The 22,635-nt window shown below is 35.4% G+C and overlaps 1 protein-coding gene across 1 annotated transcript in view; it reads left to right on the top strand.

The window, feature by feature from the left end:
* Nucleotides 1-22,635, top strand: part of CNTLN (centlein) — a 169,661-nt gene that overhangs the window by 70,029 nt on the left and 76,997 nt on the right. The window contains 3 exon segments of the mRNA XM_071425911.1: nt 5,747-5,872; nt 11,424-11,545; nt 14,317-14,442. Coding sequence (XP_071282012.1) covers nt 5,747-5,872; nt 11,424-11,545; nt 14,317-14,442 — 374 coding nt within the window.

Raw genomic sequence — 22,635 nt, 5'->3', positions numbered from 1 at the left:
AAATTCTTTGTAGGTTTGCTAAAATGAATATTTATCAGATATTTTGTGGTGTTTATTAGAATGACCATCTTTCACTGTAAGGAAAGTGAGACAAATATAAATGGTTATTTTTATGATTTTTGAATGAAAAATATTTTTTCCCAAATTCTTGACTTCTGGAGTGGAATATAGTATTTTTTTCTAGGAAGAATGACAACAATACCCTTTGAAGCTTATACTTTCAGCTTTGTATGGTGCTGAATTGCCTCTTTTGTGGAGTCTCACTGTTTGATTTAGGCATTAAATAACAATAACAACACCTATGAGCTATAGTAAATGAGTGACTCTTGTAAATAATTCCATTATTAAATGGATCTATTAAATTAGCTGAAATCATGATGCTTTTCATTGTGTTCAGACTCTTCCTCATCTATTTTTTATTGTGATTGTATAGAGTATGGGAAACTGTTAACAAGGTTGCAAAGGTGAATGTGATTTTGAATGGTATAAATAATTCACCAGTGTGGACCATCATGTCCACTTCCTCTGAAATCTTCTAGTTTATCCGAATATGGTATCTCATCACATTTTCTTTAAAAAATGTATAGCTTGTTCTTTCTTAATGATCTGTACTGTATGTTAGTTTTGGGAAAAGACACGCTTTAGAACATTTTTTCAGGAGCATGTGGTGGGCATTTCTGTGAAAATGTGCTTAAGAAAAAACAAAATGCTACACAGGCAGTACAGACTGAAGAACAAAAGGTAAGAAACAGCCTGACAAACAGTCAGGAAGGAGGAGAGGGAGGGTTTGCTTCTTGTGCTGGAAACAGGTATTTCTCTACAGCCCAGGGAGAGGATCACTGTGGAGCAGATGTCAATAATATAGCTTGTGGAGGAGCCCAGAGCAAGTGGATGTTTGCTCATAGAAATCACAGCTTCTGGAGGGGAGTAGGTACTGGAGCAGGTTCCTCCCTTACATGAGCTATGGTCCATTGAAGACCTGCTCTGGAATAGGTTTATCCTGGAGGACTCCAGCCTGTGAGGCCCTGTGCCGGAGTAGGAGAAAAGTGTGAGGAGGAAAGAATGGCCCAATGGGAGCTGTTAAGCATTGATTGTAAACCTTCTGCCTGCATGGTTCAGCAGGTGGTAAAAGAGTCAGGAGCTATGGAATGAAGTTTTGCCTGGGAAGCTGGGAGCTTCTTTTGAGTAGGGAAGGCAGTGTTCATTAATTTTTTTTTTTTTTTATTTCTTACAACCTAAATATATTCTAAGAGGCTGTAGCTTAAATAAATTTTCTTCAAGTCGATTCAGCCCATGATGCTGAGTGGTAAACCCACCAGCTTTATCATCCTGTTTTCTCCTGTCCTAGTGGGGAAGGAAACTGGGAGAGCAGTTGAGTGGGTGTTTGACCCTTTGCCAAGGTTAGCCCCCCGACAATGTCTTTTTCTGTTTCCTCAGGGGAAAGTAAATGAGACTGCTGTGTTTGTCATGAGCTGTGTCAAAATAAAGCAATTACACTGCCTTCCTTGAGTAAAACTAAATACGAATTTTAAAACCTATTGTAGAAAATCTCTTCCTGTTTTGATATGTAGGTCTGAGTTATGCTCTTTAAATAGTCAAGGCTGTTTGATATGTCCACTTTTTCACAAGAGCGCACAAGTCTCTATTAAAACTTTTGGGAACTCAATTGTTTAACTCCTTTGTATGTAAGGCAACACAGTAAGTGAAATTGTGGAAATACTGTGGATTTTCTAAAATGGAGAAGGTAGTATTGCTGTGCTAGTACTTTACCCTTTTTCCTTTTACTATCTTCTCATTCCCTTGTTTTTCAGCCTTTTATGACAAAATCAGAAGTCATTAGCACATGATTTCACAGAAAGAGTATGTGGGATATTCAATGTTTGTTTTAAAAAGATGATCCTTTTGACTTTTACAAAGACTATTTTGCTGTCCTTCATTCCCCCATATATACATTCCCAGGATGCAAAGAACAAATAAGCATGGAATCACTTCTGATCAGAATGACACTGCTTTGATGACTTACTGCTCTAAAAAGGTTTCAAAGGCTTTGAAAGAAGGAATAGTTGGAAAGGTGTTGAAAAGAAGAGCCTGGTACAAACAGAAACTTGGCACTACTGCGGTAAATTGAGATGTATGGCCACACGACTGCATGCTTCTGGCTGTGTTTACATATGCAACAGCATAGATACATCTATAGCCTTGTGTTGGTTTCTTTGTGAATTGCAGATATCCACATCTCTTGCCTACAGCTGTACTGAGGAATAGAAACAACTTAATCTTTGAGAGGCATTTAAAAGCTTTGTTAAATGTGGTTGTGATGTCCTGTTTCATGATATTGTTAAGTGTGTATTTAGAGGCAGTTGAAACAATCATAGTCCTGTCTATGTGAAAAGTGGTGTAGTTGTGTGCTGTTGTGTTTGAAGACTAACAGGTCATTCTTCTAGGTCTATAGTATCAAGATACTGAAAGACATGTGTTAACCTGCAGTGCTAGTAAAGTTCCTGTTGAAACATAGTGAATCAAGAATTTAGCATTTTTCTTTCTAAAAACCCCCACAACTATCTGGTCAGTCTTGTGTTCAGCCTCAACAATGTTTCTGTTTCTTAAATTGATAAAAACATTATGATTTCTGCCCACTGTCCTCCGAGCTGTATCTTGGCAGTCATTGATATAAAGCCTGTAAAGAAAAAGTGTTCCTAAGACTTTTCAGGAGGAGTTCTGACTTCCCTACTTTGGTTTGAAAGTAGGGAAGGGTTTTGGGGTTTTTTTGTTGGTGGAGTTATTTTTGTTTTTTATTTTTTGTTGGTTATTTTATGGTTTTAATTGTTTGTTTGTTTTATTTGGCTTGTTTTGGCACTTTATTCAACATGAAACCTGTTGAATTCAAGAACATGGCTATTTGCAGTTTTGTCCTATGATGTCTTTCATTGTGCAGACAGGTAATAGAAGGTTGTCTAGAAATAGGCATATTTTCTTTTTCTGCTTGTGTGCCTCCATTATCAGTTAATGTGTGTCCCATCCACTGCTATTTCTTTATGCTAAATCTTCTGTCACAAAATTTCATATCTATTATATAATAGAAACTCTGTTCATTTCTGGTTTTCTGCTATTTGGTTTAGTCTTCAGTAAAAATGTTTAAGGAACATTCAATGAAAAATATTCTGATCTGGATTCCTTTCCTGACTTGGATAAACAGTCTTCACTGACAAAAGTGGAAGGGTTTTTTACTCCTAAACATGTAGAAAATTTTTGAAACATTACATTTTGAAACATTATATACATTTTTGTATCTATTTAATAGAGGTATGACAAAATTTTTCTGTAGAATATGAGGACTGAATAAAAAATTTAATGTTTATATTTGATGGCAGCAAGAGCAGTAAAGTTTGCACTTGTGAGAAGATTTTTACAGATGCCATCTTTCAAACTGAGTTTTGCAGCAGCCCCAGGCAATCCAATTATAGTGTATTTTACTACACAGTCTTCTTCGTCTTGATAGAACTCTTTACCTCCTTAGCAGAGATTGAGTTCAAACTACCTATGTGCAACTGTAAAGCCCAGATCCAGTGTCTTTTCTCCACAGGCCTTTAGTCTGATCACTAAAAAGGTGAAAGTTATAGAATACATATCACCAATCCCATTCATTGTCACAGGGAATCATTTCCATATCCATAAGTAGTTAAAAGTTTTCTCGATGTTTTTTATGTACCTTAGCTCTAGCACATTCCAAGGTAGCTATATATAAACTCTGAGTGTGTGTATAATATATATATATCTACCTATACATATATATATGTATAAAAAATTCTTATATACTCGTATCTGATCAGCTGTGACTAGACTAGCAAGACAGTGAATTTTATCTTTTTTGGTATTTTTTTCTCTTTCCTCTGTTCCTTCTCAGGTTTTCTCTACCTATTAATTCTTAAGAGCCTGGTGCTGGTTGATCTCCTCCTTTTCCTTTGTTGTCCTTCACTTTGGCAGCAAGCAGAGTGCTTTGACCTTCTATATCTGATTTCAGAGAAACTGTGTATATTCCAGATTTTCTCTATACCAGCATAAAGTTTACCTAGAAAGCAATTATTGAAAAATAATGCATAGTACAGTCATGTATAATATGACTGTGTATAATGATTAAGGAATGTAGAGGATAGGAGGGTTGGGTTTTGGTTGCTTTTTTTTAAAGCTCTTCATTTTATTTACAAAATCGGGGACTTTGAAGATTATTATATTTTTTAGTATTTGGATTTTAAATGTACTAAAATCCTTTCCAGACGTTAGTTCTGGTTTGGTTTTGTTGTTTTGGTTTTTTTTTGAGGCGGGGGTGGTTGTTTTGGTGTGATTTATTCTTGGGGTTTTTTTTTGTTTTGGCCTGTTTTGTTTTTTGGGTTGTTGGGGTTTTTTTTGTTTGTTTGGATTGGTTTTGGTTTTGGTTGGGGTTTTTTTGTGAGGGTGTAACACTTTTTCTAATAAATTTTTCTTGGTTGTTTGTTGGACTCTCTTATGTCTGTTTCAGGTATGTGTCGTAAGCAAAAGAATCCTGAAATCAAATGACAAAACCACATTGGAAATATTTACATTCATAAATATAAATATAAATATAAATATAAATATAAATATAAATATAAATATAAATATAAATATAAATATAAATATAAATACAAGATGCTACTGTTCTCTGATATTTCGTGACAGATTTTTTTTTTCTTATTTTTGGAAACCCATACTATTTAAAATGAAAATGTGGTATATGATGTCTTATAAATATTTCATGCTGGAAGGTAGTGGTCAAAGAAAAAAATGTCAGTTGCTAATTAAGATACTCTTCAAGATTAAATTAATTTAATGGACTAGTGAAAATATTGATATCTACAGTATTGAAGAAGAATTTATCCCTAATTTCTTTTATTGTCTATCAGTGTTTTCTCAGAGAAAGTGGCATAATGCAACAGGAATAATCACAATTTACCTAAGTTTCTGTTTGACTTTATGTGTTGGCACAACAATATTTTATCTGATTGGCATTAAGTGTGTGTTGGTATTTCACTGTTCTTAACCCAAGTTATTCCAAAAATCTGAAAGTCTAATTTTATGAGGCCTTTCTTTCTCTGCCATAAGGACATATGACATAGAGGGAACAAGAAGGCTGCCCAGTTTAAGTGTTACTTTCACATACTCTTTCTCCAGATTGCTGTATGAAGCTGTACATAATATAAACACATATTCTTGTCTCTAGTTAGTCACATTATAGTTAATGACCATATGGTCATTATGGTATAAGATCTACTGTCTGTTGTATTTATATTCCTCAAGCATATTGTTCCTTCAACTTCACAGTGTGTTAAACTATTTCAAAGGGAAAAAAATCCTTTCCCTCTTGTTTCTGGTTGTCCTATCAAGTGTAACCTTGGACCCTTATAGAGCAATTAGACCAGCCTCTATCCCCTCCTTTGTAATGAGGTTTCTTGCATTTCTGAGTCTATAACCCTTTAGTCTTCCCTAATGGGACATCATTATTCTGAAAGAAACAATGTAAATGTAAATGAATATTCTCATTAACGAGTCACAGAGAAACCTTTAGTGGTAGCGCTGTGGTAATTCTGCTTGTTATTTCTCTGGTATTCCATGCAGATTTTTTTTTTATAATTCATTATTAGTATTCAAAATTACTTCTTCTTTAATTCTGCATGTCTTTCATAATCCGGTGTTCCAACTAGTTCAACCATGTCCTTGTTTTATTCTCCAGAAACCACCTGTGAAACGTTCAAGGTCTCTGTCCCCAAAGAGCTCTTTTAGAGAGTCAGAGGAACTAAAGAAGCTTAAAATAGCTGAAAGGAAGATTGAAAACTTAGAGAAGACACTACAGCTAAAGGTGAACATTAAATAAAAATAAATAAAAAGCCTGCTAGCTATAAGCTTGCATAGATAAAGATATACCAAAACAAACAGACATTTTAAAAATTAGAAATACACATATTTTTGTGGACTGTAAGTCACTTCGGATCAGAGAGCACTCTCCATTAGTTTACCTTTTTGCTTTACAGTGTGAGTAATCTTGCAGTCCTGTGGAAGCTTAATTGAGCTGTCATCAATAACACATACTTGTTAAATACATTTTCAAAGTTTGTGTTTGAGTACATATATTCTGAGAAATTTTTGTGTTCATATGAAGTAAATCAGAAAGTAGAAGCACTGAAAGTACAAAGACTTTTCTGTACCATAAAGCCACACTTTAAAATGCTGAACTCAGTAACTTAAAAAAGACCCCTGGAAATTATATAAGTTGTGGGTCCATTAGTTGCTGGTCTGAAAGATGCTGTTTAAAAAAACAATAACAATCCCCCTCGCTCCACCCCTTCATAGAAAATCTTAATTGAGCTTGTTTTACAATTGCTCATTTTGTCCCAGTTTCACAGATTTTTGTAGCTGTGTTTTTGTTGGTTTGGCATTTTGCTACAGAGATACAGTAACTTTTGAAGAAACTATTGGTTTAAAATTGCACCTCTGAATGCAAAATGCAAACCCTGAGTCATATTTTCTTAAACACTTAAAATTCATCCTCTTCTTTTCTCTCCTCACTTTCCTCCCTCACCTTCTTCTCTTTTTTGTGTTGCTTATCGTTGTTCAGTTATGTAATTTGAAAGATATTTTCAAGTATGTGTAGCCTAAAGGAGAATTTGTTGCATTAAACATCCTATAATAAAAGTTATGTGAGTGAAAAAAATTGGAAGCTCTACCAACCATAGTGATGAGTTAATTTTAGAAAAACTATAAGTTGGAAGTATATTTCAGCAAAGTGTCACAGTTGATCCATCTATGTACTTGGGAGAATTTAAAGCATTTTCTTAACACATGTAGAGTATATGACCAGGAGAGGTTATTTAGACTTCAATTTCAGTCTTCCAGGCTGTCTTTTTCCTGGGAGACAGAAAATTAACTTTGTTTTGTTTTTTCCCTCTGTTGAAAATTCTAAGACATGTCCCACCAGATAAATCTGAGAATTGGCCTTTGGGAGGCTTTCTGTTCATTACTCTTAGTTGGCCTGCCTGACACTGATGCTACAGATTATTCTGGAACTGTAGGCTACAGCTGTTTTGCTCTTGGAAGCAAAACACAGTTCAGTGTCTATGGCTATTGCCTTAAATGATAGAGAGCTACACATTTCTTCTGGAAAGAGGAGTGAAGGAAAGCAGATGCAGAAGAGAAACAACTGTCTGTGCATTACCTCATATCATGATTTGTACCATTCACCATACTGCCTTTACTTATCTTCTATTTAATCTTAAAGTATAATTTAAAAATCTGTGCAGGTTCTTGATGTTACAGGTGTGGGATCTCTGTCACAGACATCCATGATGTCTTTAAGGGCTAAATCTCCCCTTGAAAGGGAACACATTAACTTCTTGCATTTTCTCTTTACAATCTATTTGGCTTCTGTAGGGTCTGGCTGTCTGTCTCTGCCCCGACACGGGTAGAGTGGTTCTTTGGTGGGCGTGATGCAAAGGACGAGTCTGGACTCTTCAGTTTTTCGGTCTTCAGGTTGTTTATTATTTCTTATCTACAAAATTTTTCTGTCTGCCCAACAGAGGTCTGATCTGCAAGCAGTCACAGGCACTCTCTGACCACCCACGGGGCGGTCATGTCTTTTTATACTAAAACCTACGTATACAATATTTACCTTTATTTCCCAATGCTTTTCGCCCATGTTAGCAAGTGCACCTTCACCATAAACCAATCTCTAAGTGCCAACATCATCACAGGAGATGGAGGACAAGAAGAAGAAAGAAGAAGGACAAGACACGCCCTGATCCCTCCATCTTGTCTCCATAACCCCCCTGTACCAAAAACCTTAAAGTCTATATCTCACCCTCTAAATGTGTCTGTTTTACACCTTTTACTCTAAAGTGATTCTCTTGTCCTCAGACTCTTGTTACTTCTGTGGATGGATCAAAATCAAGCCACCAAACACTCTTGGCAACATTCCAGGGTTTTCGAGACCCCCAAGGGTTCTCCTGGCATCTCTGGACATCGGGAACGATGTGCTGAGATCCCACAGGCTTCTTTTGCAGAATGCTTTAATGGTTTGAAAAGAAGCTGTAGAGGCCCAGGTCATCTTAAAAAACACTGTTGTGGCACTACATTCATATTTCAATGAGGCTACTGCCAGCATGACAGTGAACTAAGCTACATAAAGTTAATGTCAGAACATTTATGTTGCTAGTCTGTGATTTCCTAATGCTAGCCTTCTCTCAGGCATTGTTTCTAGCAACAAAAAATGGATTTGACCCACATTTTCAAAACTGGTCCTTGCATTATTGCCTCTTCAAACGAAGTGTTATCTATATGATTACTTGAAATTTTCTTGCTCAGAGAAATGGTTGCTCTGTCAATACACATACTAATGCATGTCTGGAACATAAAATGGTGACTTTATACATTAGTACTTTCAAAAAATTGGTAAAAATAAAAAAAAAAAAAACCAGCTCTATTTTTGGAGTTTTCAGGAATGCCTCAATCAGTATTGCAAAGGAGCAGAAAAGATTAAGGTCCCATTCACAGGTTTTTCCCGTTCTCTCAGCTGACTCATTTCTCAGCAAGAAAAGCTGGCTCTTAGTATCTTCGTTGCTAGTATAAATGGGGTGATCATTTAGATTCAGAGTTTTTACACAGAATTGGCTTTGTTTCTGGGATACTAAAAAGTAACAGAGCATGCCTGATTGCACCCTTGGTTACAGAAGAGAACGTCAAAATGAATAAGAGTATTTTTTTTTTGTTTTTAAATAACAAATTATCAATCTGCTACTTAGATTGGTACAAAACTTCAGTCTACTGTGAGTCTTTAAGAAGTGGGTAAGAGTTTGGTTGTTGAGAAGTAGGTATTTGATACAAACTAAGAATACGTTGATCTTCTCCTGTATTGCTTCAAGAGCTGTGGTCACTGGTGTAGCCTAGAGGAGATAATCTTGGCTTTAACGGGAAAAGTCTCAAAACCAAGAGGAGCTCTTCTCTTTGAGTTTTCTCATCCTTTTTAGGCTCTAAAGTTTTTGGAGGTAAATCAAATTAGAATTTGCACACCAGTCTTCAGGGCCATCTTAATACTTGTTTGTATTAGCAAGACCACACTCACATTTACCTCAGATTTCATATGTAGTCCTATTCCATGTATAGTGTTCAGATGCTGAAAATACATTAATATTGCATTTTATCCACATAACTGTTTGTAAAAAAACCTGTTTTTGTAACTATTAGGGGCCTCAGTTCTTGAAAACCTCAGCATAGTCAAATAATTGAATCAGTGTAGTTTTTACGGTAATAGAAGGTCAATTTCAATAAAAATTTGCATTAGTGATTAGAATATTTTGACTTGTCTGAGCAGCCTGCCAAAAGAAAAAAAGGCATAGGTAGTGGGGTTTTTCCTCCTGCAGATTTAACTTCATGTTATTCATTATTGCATGGGAATAATGGATGACAGGCTACACCTGGAGAATAATCTGGAGGTCCAGCACTGCAAGAGATGGTTGTTCTGTCCCATGTCCATGAATGTATACAAAACTGTGTACAAGACAGTTTAGTTATGAAATATAACATAATTCAGAAAGAGATTAATCTAACAGATTATGGAAATTTCAGTGAATATTTTAAATCCTGAAGTGCCTAATTCAATAGAGAGAGTGATTAGGGCAGTTAATTGTCTAATTTCTATTTCTGCAAGAGCAGAGCAAGTGATAAGGGAAAGCAATAACTGTAACAGAATGGATAATAGAACAGGTAAGCAATAATGAAAAATGCAGATTCATTAATAGGAAAGGCCAAATTCTACAGTTGGTTTCATCTCTGAAAGGGCATTGATACTAATAAGCTTTTCAGGATTTATATTGAAGACATTATTTTCTAGTGCCCTGCCAGACTTGACCAGTTTTTGCTAACAATATCAAACAATCTCAGAACAGTTGTTTCATGAACTTCTCTTGAAAACACAACATCTGTAATTGTATTCTTGTGAAAATTTCCTCTTGCAAAGCTTGGTAATGATCTCTATTTTCTTAGTCTAAGATTTATGTGCTTTATGTGGTTGTTTTTAATATCATTGTGGTATTTACATGAGTTCACTTAAAACCAGTCAAAAGTACTTTTTTAACAATTCAAAATTTAAAAATGTATTTGGTTTAGAGGTTGTTTCAGGAAAAAAAAAACCTATCACCACCACTTTGGGAAAGTATTTAGTAGTAGGGTCAGTTTGGACTTGATTGTGTTCCTAAATCTTCTCTTTTTGTTTCCTAAGTCACTTCCAGAAAACTTCTGGAATTATGTATATAGTACCATTTGAAACTTAAACTGGTGTCTTTCAACTTTGTGGGTCCTGAAAGCTGGGCTACATTTGATAAGCCAAGCTTAATATAGGTATTTCATAGTTATGAGGACTCTAGAAACCCTTGCCATGTTTTTATAATGAGATTCAATTTTTATTGTTTGCAGCTCTGACTATTGGTTTGTCTAATTTATTGACTAATGCTGAAAAGTCCTCCTTGCATATAAGTGGTGTAAATACTTGCAAATAAGGTATTCTGATTTATTTAGTTCTGTAGTTGCTGTACAAGCAGAGCTCCCATTGAACTGAAAATGAAGCTCTGATTGCAAATTTTGCTACAGCATAATGAATTCTTTGCTGGTGAATTCTTTACTAGTGTAGAGAAGTTTGACTTGCTTTATAGTGTTAAATGCTTCTTCTTAATGTTATTTTTTTTTCCAGAGGACTGTATTGTCATTTAGAAAAGTCTGGGTCTAAGCTTACATGATGTTATCCTGTAATAATAATCATGGTGTATTTTAATTTTTGTTCTGTACTTTTTTTGTATGGTTTTGATTATATAAAAGATATTGTAAAAAATGTTTTTATTTCTTGTTTGCTGCATTACTAGAGGACAAAGTCTGGGTGTTGCAGGTGTATATATATATTTACAGAAACAGCTTACTACTTGTGGAAATCCTGAAGCCATTTAAATGTAATTTTTTTTCATGTGGCCATTATTTCCCTTGAAAATACATAGAACAGTTTTCCATTGGAAAAAAAAGGAAAGAAAGTAGTTTGAATGAAAAACAGTGCCAACAGTCCTTTTTCAGTCTATGTGTTTTTAAATGTATTAGGCTTATGCATTCACCAGATAAAAGCTGCCGTTTTGGTAGTAAATTTTTAAAACTTTCAGCAGCATGAAAATAGTATTTAAGTGAATTGCCAAATCAGCAGACTCTTCCAAAGTAGTAATAAGAAAAGTTTGACCTCAAGGACTGTGAGTCTTGATCTTTCTATTTCAATTTCTGAGTCTCACAGTAATTGATAAAAGAGAACTTTCCTTTCATTTGATCTGTGTAACACTCTCTTATATTTTGTCCAACTCTGATTTTGTTTTTCTGGTTTCATACAGTCTCCAGAATCTTATGAGCTAAGAGCAGCCTGTGGAAACCACGGAGAAAGGCTGCAGATGTTTCAGACCAACTACAGAGCGCTAAAAGAGCAATTAAAGCAGTGGGAAGAGGGCAATAGCAGGTAAGTTACACAGCTCATTAAAAACATTTTCCTTACCCAAGAAATCTGAACAGAAGTATTACAAGGGTATTCAAAAGAGAATGTGATTTGAAGGAAGAAGCTACTGGGTAGTGATCAAGACCATCTTTTGTTACAGCATAATACATAGCTTACCCCTATGTGAGAAAAATTGTAGTTGAAACAAAGAGGAAATATATTGAGCTGACACCTTGACTTATTTCATTTAGGCTCTCCTTGAGAGCCTGAGTACTGGACAAAGGTCAGCTAGGACTGCTTACTTATGTTTGTCTAATTCCTCACTCATTTATTTTGTTGACTGTATGTTTTTAATTTTCTGTAACACAGCAGTTGTTCATTATGTTTCAAATAGTTTTTAAAAATAGTTTTATTCATTAAAATATAGAAATAATACCCTCTCTAACATTTAGTGATTCGTATATTAACTGAGGCTAAAATCTCCTTCCTTATAGGGGAAAAGTAAAATAATATGTGCATGAAAGCAAGGTGTTTTTATCTGTTAAATTATTTAAAAAGAAATTATTTCTGATAATTTTTACAAAAAATGCAGTAATATATCTTTATTAATGGAAAGAGGAAAGACTTTACCACATAAAATTTGCATAATGAACATTCTGTATATCATTCTCCCTTAGGCTCTATACAGAACAGTGAAAATTTTATGCAGAAATTCTTCTTTTTTTAGGTCCTTAGCATACAGATACTTTGGTAAACAGATGCAATTGGAGGAATGAAAGCATTTCTTATCAGTTCAGTTATCAAGCACTGCTGTTTTTCAGGACCTGTTTCAAAGAAGTAATTTCCTTTTGGCTTTAACAAGGCTTTAGCATGCGCCTAACAGCTCAGTAAACACTTGTATGTTTTACTAAAAATAATTATTTTTGCAGTTAGAACAATACTGACTAATCTTGACACTAACTTTATCTCTGAGAAAGTGAGAGAAAAATGAGAGTCACAGAAAATGCTGCAAAACTGGTAGCTGTTCAGAGTCTGGGGTGACATAAAGCATCCTACTGTGAATGATAAACTGTTCCTTATATATAAGTAATGATATTGCCTGTCTTAGTAGATTTGCATTGCTTTGAAATACTAGCATTTACGTAGGAGCGATTTGTCTTTAAAAAAGGAAAAAAAAGGTGTGGATGGAAACAATGGTGAAGTACAAAATTGCTACAGGCATCGGTGGAAGCACAGGAGCATTTTTTAAAATACTTAAGCATAATGGCAAATATCTTTAGGCAAATTATAATGAAATGGTTTTGGTTTTTTTAGGAAAATTATGGATTTTTTTTTTCTTTTAGTTCAGTGCTTTAAATTTAGTGCAATCTGGAAGTGACTTATGGATGATAGTTACTAAATTCAATGAAATTATTTAATTCTGTGTCTATACCTAGACAGGCTTTCATATCCATTGACAGTGCAAGGCTAACAAGATAAAAAAAATTGAACTAGATAAAGACATTAAAATCTTAAACTTGATATACAGTGAAGCACTGGGTGTTTTGGTTCTGATGGTTTAAAAAAAATTAAAAAGAAAAGGGAAACAGAGACAAAGGTGACTTCTGTTTAAAGTAAATGAGACGAGCTTGTGTTATAATGAATGTGTTTGGGATAAGTAGGTATTGGGGAGAATATAATGCTCAGTCTTCACTTAGTCATCTAATTTTTTCATCTCTATTTAAGATGAGCTGAAAATAACAGGCTTTCAATAATCTTTCTTACCAGATTAGATTTGTATGAAGTCACACTAAAGGAGGTTTGGTTTTCATTTTTAATACAGTCAAACAAGAGAAAGTGGACAAGACACCAATAAAAGCAGTCTGTAACAATAAGACCTGTTATTTTGGTATCACAAAAAGCTGTATAGTGCTGCTGTAATGTAAATTGTGCATTAAGAAGTCAGTATCAGATTCTTATGTGGCATTTCTGATCCTTTGTAAGTGATGGAGGACCCCATTCTCCATATTCTTCATAGATTAGTATCTGTTATTGAGATGGCAGCTGATGGGACCTAATCCACCTGTCAGTGTACATACAACTTGCACTGATGTACGTGACTGCAAAGATGATGGGGGCCTTAGGAGGTTACCACATTGTCTGAGAGTTTATTTCTATGCCCAGTAGGAATTTGGATTGCAGAGTTTTAAATTGATTCCATAAAGCATTTTTTAATACAATTTTTATCTTTGGCATTATTAAAATACCTAAAAATACTTAATGACTGAAAAACTGTTAAATAATTTTATTTTTCTGTGCTTCTAAAGTCAATATGCTTTTTCTTAATACATAATCTTGTCCATAGATAGTTAATTCCTTTATTAAACTGTATAACAACAGTGTGATTTAGAGTGGGCATTAGTAGCAACTTCCAGATTGGCTTGCTGGGGTGTTAGAGGAGCTGATGACTCTACCTTAATTTTCAAGAGATTACGTGATGATTTTAACTTCTTCTTTCCCATAGCAGTATTTAAAGTAATGTTGTCAGAATGTGGGTGACACTATTCTACCACATCACCTAGGAGGCATGGTGTCATACTAGCTCAATATCTATCTGAAACTATGTAATTGAAGTTCTCTTTATTACCACAGTTAAGGTTTCATGCCTCAGAATGTATATTTCATACAAAATTCAGATTCAATGGATGCTGTACTTGAAAAATCTGTATTTTCTGAAAGGAGGGGTGCTTTTATTCTGGTTCTCCCAAAGCATTTAGATATTTGAAAACAAACAACCTTTTAAAACTCATAAACAGCTTTGAAAATACTAAAAGCAGATACCAACACACAAGCTCCTGTCAGCTTTGTCAAGACGATCGTGATGTGATGTGGAATGAGCTGGGTTTTTTCAAAAGGGAGAACAAAAAGCTGCTGATTGAGAAGTGAGTTTGTTTCTTAAATGGTGTTTAAATAAAGAAACATACTGTTTTTTTTCTGAAGTGCTTTACAGGCCATACCAGAGGAATTCCTTGCAAAATTCCATTATAAAAGCATCTACCAAAAGCAGAAAAGGAAAACATCAGCGCTTTTTTTTTTTTCTTCCTTCTCTCTCCCCCTTAAATCAGTGACAAGTTACAAGTTTGCTAGCACTAACAGAAACTGTATTCCATGATCTAGGGATTGTGTTAATTAATGTGGCTCTCATCTGTTGGAGGTGTCGCTCTTCATTAGCCTGTATTTTACACACTGCCGTGCTTCATTTTTGGAATGAGGTGGTGAGGGGATAACCTAGCCAGCCATCCTTGTTTGATCTCTGTGATACATACGCAATGCAGAATGCCTCAGCTCTCTTGGTTCCCTGCCCTGTCCTGCTAATCCCAGCTGAGCTCATTATGGTGTAGCCTTGCTGCTACTCCTGGAGCCAGAGCTGTCCAAGCTAATTACTGGTAGCAGCAGAGCTGCCTGTTAAGGGTCTGGTGTGGATCTGCTAACATGGTCCTTGGTAGTGACCTGCAAAAAGCACGAGGGAGTTGCTCTCTTTCTTGCTGTGCACAGCCTGTCCTTTGGGTTTAGTGCTGATCCCTTCACACAGCTCTTTCAGCTGTAGTAAGTGTAAAACTTGGTGAAGGAAACTCTTACTTTAGAAAACATACAGTTTGCTGCTTTGATCTCATAATTCATAGGCTATTACACTCAGCCAGGCAAAGTAAAAAAATGTCCTTTTATACTAGACAAAAGGAAGTTAGTATGGTATAATTAGCCCTTTGCTGTGATTTAACACTTTCTGTAAGTGACTATGATTTTTTGTTTTAATTTAAGAATCAAGACATCATATAAAGTTTTATTCAGACTTTGTTTTTTGTCCACATTAAAAAAAAGTGTATTCCCAATGGATCACAATATAAGCCCATTTTGTGGCAGTACCATGAAGGCTGCTATCACAGAATTTCAATAGCAGCAAATTGTTTTGTTCTGTGTAAGTCCTTGTGTTGACCATAATCTCCTTCGGTGTACTATAGGCAGTGTTGCCAGTAGCTGTGTTACGTGGGGTATTCTTATATCTGCCAGTTAAAATTGTGTGCTTGTTCTTGTCACTTCATTGTCACTTTTTTTTTTTGCTCTTTTGAAGCTATAACAACAAATTATCACATGCAATTATTTTGTGGGTTTTCATTTTTTATTTTTATGTAGGAAAGAACACTTTCTTGCCATATACGTAATTGCATACCTGGCGAGATGTACATGTAATTCCCTTTCCCTCACTAGTGAACACATTCACCGCAGGCAATGGTAACTCAAGAGCAATTACATAAGCCTCTTTTTTCACACACAGCCATGCTTATATATTGTGCACACCCTGAAGGTTGGTACAGTTGGACTGCTTTTCTAGAGTTCCTGTGCAGTCACGTTTATGGGAGCACCCTTATTTCTTGTATGTTGCAGATCATTGACCTTGACTAGACTGTGGTGAGGTGTCATGAGCAGACAGTTGAGCTCTTCAGGATACAGGATTTATAAGACAAAATGGATTCATAAAAGTCTGCATAGTAAGGATTTAGTAAGAAGCCAATACAGCATTGTGTTCATTAAGGTGAACTCTTTGTGTGGATTTAGGTGCTGTTTGTTCCTTATGGGCAATGTCACTTACTGTTGAAGTAAGGAAGAAATGAATGCATAATTGTGGGGTTTATATCTGTCTTTCTCTAATAATGGCAGTCTTTAATTTATTGAAGGAAGTCATCATTTCAGGATTTCAGCTCATTTTCTTAAGAATACAATACTTTACAATACTAAATTTATTGTAATTTTAGATAAGTGGATAGAGCTTCTTTATATTGTTTCTATTGTTTTTTAAATTCTGTGGATAAAGGACATGATCTATGGAGTTGTATCAGTTACTTATATGTGTAATATAAGTAGGCAATGTAAGTAAATCAGATTAGCCCATAGCTTTTGCACTTAGTTGGATAGAGCCTACTGATTGTTTTCTTAAGTTGATGTAGAACATACATAAACCAAAACCAATGCACTCTTGCTTAAAGAAGAATGTCTGTGTAGGGATTTTATTTTGGTTTAAGTAGTTCCAACTAGACTAGTTTTATTTTACCTATTAATTTTAATATTAATTTTACCTAAATAGGTAAAATTTCTCTCTCTGACTAAACCAAAGAGTGAGTGTTTAGAAAATAGGATTTTTTGTTGTTGCTTGTTTATGCATTTAATCTGTAAGAGTTATTTTCTCTCTCATATTCTGAGGGATAGAGCAATGATGTAAAATGTCTTTAATATGCACATACATTAATCATGGTTTTAGCCCTTCACTGGACCCACTCCAGGGGCTACATGACTCCCTTCTAGTGAGGAAGCCAGGAATGGACACAGCAATCCAGATGTGCCTCACCAAGGCTGAGTAGAAAGGCAGGACCACCTTCCTCAACCTGCTGGCAATGCTCTTCCTAATGTGCCACCAGGATGCACTACTGGCTCATGGACAGCTTGCTGACCTGAAGGACTCACAGGTCACACTCCACAGAACTGCTTCACTGCACATCCAATTGTTCTGCTGCCTGATTGCAAGCTGGCTAATTTAAATCATTTCAGCATTTCTGTATCAAAAGTTAGTTAGCTGGAGCATGGGGATACCCTGTCCCTTTGGCCTTAATGTAGAAACTTTAGAAACTTATAGATGACTGGATATAAACTGTTGTGGAATCTTTACAATTTTACATCTTTCATTCTGTATTATTTTTAGGAAACCTTGTAATAGATACCAGCAACACTCAATTATTTGACACCGAACATTCTTCAGCATTAGACATGATGACACAAATTATAATTTTCATAGCTAGCTGGAAATTTGTTGTCTGTATGAGTGTTTTGTAGTTCTCATGTCATCCATTATTATAGGAGGTGTGTTCTGGGTCTTCAAAGCATGTGGAACCACTACAAGGTCAGTCATATCCTTTCTCTGCTGTAGCAGCTATTTAATAAATGTTTCTGATAAGCTTTCCTTTTTTAGGAAAACAAGACCTCGTGGTTTCTGCTTTCCTTATTCCTTTGGAGTGAAAGCAACTGCTGTGTACCTGGTGTAGTGGTATGTGACCCAACTAGTTGACAGGAGCCTGTCTTAGTACCAGGAGCACCATGTGATTGCCTCTTGTCTTTCTAGCTGTCAGAATGGGTATGATGGAGAAAAGCTGAATTAAGTGTGATGGAATGCTACCAGTAAAAACCACAAACATAGGCTATATTAGTTCCCTTACTTCTTGAATGTCTGTTACCACCTTGGTTCTTTAACTAGAGAACCTGCTGAAAAATGCGATTTTGATAATCTTGACCCTTTGAGGCAATAGGAGATGCCTGGTCATCAAAGACTTTTATTTTTAAACCTCTGTTGTTTTGTGAAACATCCAAATACCCCAGCAATTTTTTCTGCATTTCCCTCAATAGGTATGGCATGTAGCAGATTAATTTGTAACAAAGTGCATTAACACTACATCACTGTTAAAAAGTGTCACCTGCAGACCTGCAGCATATATCCCTTCTGACCTGTGTGTTTTCTCTGTAAAGTAATCTTTCTGGTTATCAGTTTTAGGAGTGCTGGGGCAAAACAGACATCTTACTAATAATTACTTGAATGTAATAGGTCAGGGCTCTTGGTTACTTTTTTCTACAGTTAGTAATTTTGTAGTTCAAAGGCATATATAGTTAAAATGATGATGTGCATATGTTTGTTTAGGTTGGAATAGATAAAAATCTGAAATACCAGCTTTCATTCTACTTAAAGCAATTCTAACCTAAGTTCTGCAGCTAATCTTGTGGCTCTTCTGAGGGTTTTGACAAAGTGTATGCTTACTGACTGGACTGAGTATTGCTCAGTGAAAATGACAGTCAGGCTCAAGTGTGAGAACAGGAAATACTGCACTACAAATAAATTAAAATGTAAGAAATCAGAAGCATTTGGTGCAATATATAGTTTCTATAAGATATTTTAAAGGACCAAAGTCAGAACTGTAAATGCCACATGAACTCATCTAGGGGCTTTTACATAATGAACAAAATGGCCCTTTATTTGAAGTGAATTAGTTTTTTTTCCAGGAAGCTTCCAGTTACATTTTCACCAAGCACTCTATCGACTGTTTTTCACTGAGAGGATTCCATCAAGGATAAGGAGACTGATGCTTTTTAATTGTTAAGCTTGTCTCTAGAACATTTCTTACCTGTGTCCACCAGATCTTGTAATTTCATGCTTCCTAGCTAACAGACAAATTTGAGGTCATAGTGTGGTCTTTTATATCAGATGTGTTTGTGTTTTTCCTTTGTTCCTTCATATTTAATCAGACATGTCTTGTCGTGAACTTCAGTGCCTTCTCATATGTGATGAAATTGTGTCATATTAAAAACATGAATCATGCTGCTAAACATTTTTTTTCATAATATAGAAGCAGATAAATGCAGAATTAAAGTTGCATTAATGATAAGACTTGGGCATTGTCAGGAACAAAAATAGCAGAGACATGGCGGAGGAAGTTAAGGACTCTGTGTTAGCTTCCCTTTGCATTGTTGCTTGCACAGAGCTGTTGCTTGCCTTGCTGTTGGATCAGAGTGATTTCTGATTTCAGAGGAGATTATTTGGTTTAGAAACGAATTGTTGTACAGGTGGTAACCATACTACCTGCAGAAGAACTGTCTTTTTCTTATCCCTCTGTCTGGCCTAGACAAAAGGTCTTCAGCATTTAGATGGAAATGTCTGATTTATCAGTCTTACAGATATGCATGCACTTATAAAAACAAAGAACTACTAAGTGTGTCATATTAAACTGTACAGAATGTTCATAGAAGAAGCCTGTGAACCTACAGTCAGTAATACCAAAGCTGCTGACACGTCAGATTGCTATTTTAAGAGAATAAGGAATGAGTAATGAAAATAAGTTTCTCTACAGTATGTTCTGTGAAGTTCTGGGATTTCCAGTAAAGGTAGCAGTGCTTGGTACATTCTGGCAGGATTAATTGAACATACAATGCTAATTTTCCACTTGCCTTTGCATAGTACTGATTTTGGAAGGGACATCATAAATTTTCATGATTCCATGTATCTCAGCTTTCATAATACCATATGGAACTTCAACAGCTGAATTTTGAAAAAATGTAGAAACATTTATTTCAAAGAGTGCTGAATAATATAAATAGTAAATTATTTTATAATTTTAAATATTATTTTGTATTTTATAATATAAATGAATACAATGAAAGTTATTAAATATTGTTTATATATTCTTGCTTTATCTCTTGAACTCTTTCCTAAAGTGTACTGTTTTGTAATTCTAGAAAGTCAAATGTGGACCATTATTATGATCCAGCATGATTTTTGTGATGAACTACTTAGTCCTCTTTTGTAGAATGAGGCAGAATATGCTTATACATGCAAAAGTGTAGCCTATCTTAATGTGTTTGGATCTTTTTCTAATTTCTAAGGAATTCAGAATGCATTTTCTAAGAATTATTGTTGTATTTGCTTTTTTCCAAACACAATCATGTGAGTATAAATATGGAATCATCAAAATTTTCCTAAAACTCAAATACTTCAGTGGAAGAAATAAAATAAGAAATTTATTTTTATCCTTACTTTGCATTATTGGAAACCAGCTCCACACTAACAGCAGGCTGTAGGCAAGAGACTTTAGTGTATTGTCATATGAGGTTCATAAAGGTTAAGAGGACTGATACAACCAAAAAATTCTCTTGATATTCATATGATGGATGACTTACCCTCTTCTCTGAGTTGTATTGATGGCAGTGGTACCCCAGTCTTGGCCCTTGAGGTTCAATCTGTTTTGAGCTAACAACAGGTACAAACACGGTTTATGAGGCTGTTCTGATGGTCTTATTTTTAAGGAATGGAAACCTGCAAATTCGAATAATAAACATAATTCACACAGTGTAACATTTATATTTTTGTTAAACTCTTCTTGATAAGTAAGCTGGATTTTGTGCTTCAGTGAAACAAATTAAAGATTACTAAATGGTAGATAAAATTTTAAGCATGGGTTTCTACCATCCTTTTGCAAACTAAGGGTTATGCTGCTTGTTGAAACCATCTTAGTAGCGCTTCTTTGACTTTGGAGTGACAGTTAACTTGAAATATATCTCAAAAAGCACTCTTGACAACCATGACACTATTCACTATTTTGTTATGTGAACAGACATTCGAGTGTTGAGGGGGGAGTTGCTTTTATCCTTTTTTTTGCTCCTGAATGTGGGTTGTAAATCTGGGAGACTTTACTTGCAACAACAGATATCTCTTCCTGCAATTTTCATCCATCCTACAAGTGACTGAATTGGGAAACAAGAATGATGAAGACACAATTCTGGGAAGTGGATGCACAAGTAAGATAGATAGCTTAAAGAATCTGTGTAGTCAAATACTTCATTTCCTTGGTTAATTAAGACTGTACATTTTTTAGTGTAAACTTTAAGTTTACAATATTTTTCCTGTAAAGGAATTCCAGTAAATCATTCTGGATAGTGTGAATGATCATAGAGTGGGAGTAATGCTAGTACTTTTTGCTTTAGTCTTACCTTGGCAGTGTTATCCTCAGACATATATAATGCTCTTTGCTCTCTCACAGTCTATATCAAACACCTACTCCCAGGTTTCCTCTCATTTTCCAAGGCTGTCATAAATATACAGACCCATGAAAAGAGCATATTTTGCCCTTACTGCAGGCAAATGTACTTGAATCATAATGCTGTAGCAAGAGTAATTTGCTTTGACAAATTTCTGTCAGAGTAGTATTTCACCTGTAAAAGTTGGATAGTTTCTGCCTGTCTTGGTTCTCCTGACTTGAAGTAATTTCAGAGTAGTAGAAAATTAAAATTTTGCATTATGACATATAAGACCATTTTTGACAGCCTCTTCCTATATTTTCTATATGGGTTTTTTACAGAAGTATGTGTAATGTGCATGTGTGTTCTACTCTGGTTTTATGGAGCAGAATTTTTACCCTTCTAAAAATTAGAAGACTAAAGAAGAGAAAGTGCAGTTCAGCTTTGCTTACCTAGATATTTCTCTGTTGATGTACTGCCTGTCTTCTCAAGCACCTTTCTTTTCTGAGGGGAAGAAAACAGCTGCTTCTGCTGTCCTATTTTCCTTGCAAGGATTATTAGGCTATTTAACTTAAGCTTTGGATAAGAAAAAAATTCTTTGACACTATGTTGACCCAGTGTCTTTAGAACTTATTTTTTCGTTACTGTAGTAAGCAATGCTGCTGTCCCTTTATAAGGACTGTGATATAGAGCATGCAAAGCTTGGTTAGCACTTTCTGTCTGATTTTTTTCTTCATTTGGCTTTCCTGTCTTTTAACAGTCTTCCATGGCTCTAGAGGAAAATGGTTGAAAAGGCAATAGTTAACCTCATGGACTCAGGAAGGCTTCCCTGACTGCAGCAGCTCCTGGACTAGTCCCCTTATATCTGTCCATACCAGCAACAATATGCATTAGGAGATTGTGGTTTGTTGTGCTTATTTCTCAAAAGAGTCATCCTGCTGCAGTCTTACAACATGTAATCCTTGGGAAGTAGTCGGTTTCCTCAGTGGGTTATTCCATCTTATGTATTCAGCTCTATTAGAAATTAGATTCTCTGCATGGTTTTATTTTCCAGATAAAATTCCCTGGGACAAATGGGAAAAATGTCTTAGTGTTTGTTTGGATGTTTATTTTAGACTGCCATGAGCCTCCTCTCTTAATTCCTTTTATCTGTATGCAGGGGAGTGTAGAAGTCTCCTGCTTGTCTTACCTGTGAATGCTGAAAGCTGCTGATGAGCAATGGCTGACTTATGGGATGTGTATTACTCAGGAGGCAATTGTTTGCTGGAGGACTAACTAGAGTCTTCTGGCAATGGGTTAACCCAGGGTCAGCAACTCTGGAGGGCAGGAGCCCTTTAAACTCATAAGTGCGGAGAGAAAGTTTATGCTATAGTTCAGGCTGTCTTTCTAAATTACCTTTTCTTTAATGCATTGAGGCCCAAGTGCACATGTGTACATGTACCTTAGATTTGGAGCTGTGTGAGGGCTCCTGATGGTATCTTTAGAACTGCTGACAATTAAAAATGATGAGTACTAGGATATTTTGTTCT

This window comes from Agelaius tricolor, unplaced genomic scaffold, assembly GCF_023055355.1.
Source record: "Agelaius tricolor isolate 1412-34295 unplaced genomic scaffold, bAgeTri1.0.p SCAF_4, whole genome shotgun sequence".
NCBI classification, from domain to species: domain Eukaryota; kingdom Metazoa; phylum Chordata; class Aves; order Passeriformes; family Icteridae; genus Agelaius; species Agelaius tricolor.
Note: the sequence above shows the minus strand (reverse complement) of the source record. Positions and strands in the feature narration are given on the sequence as shown.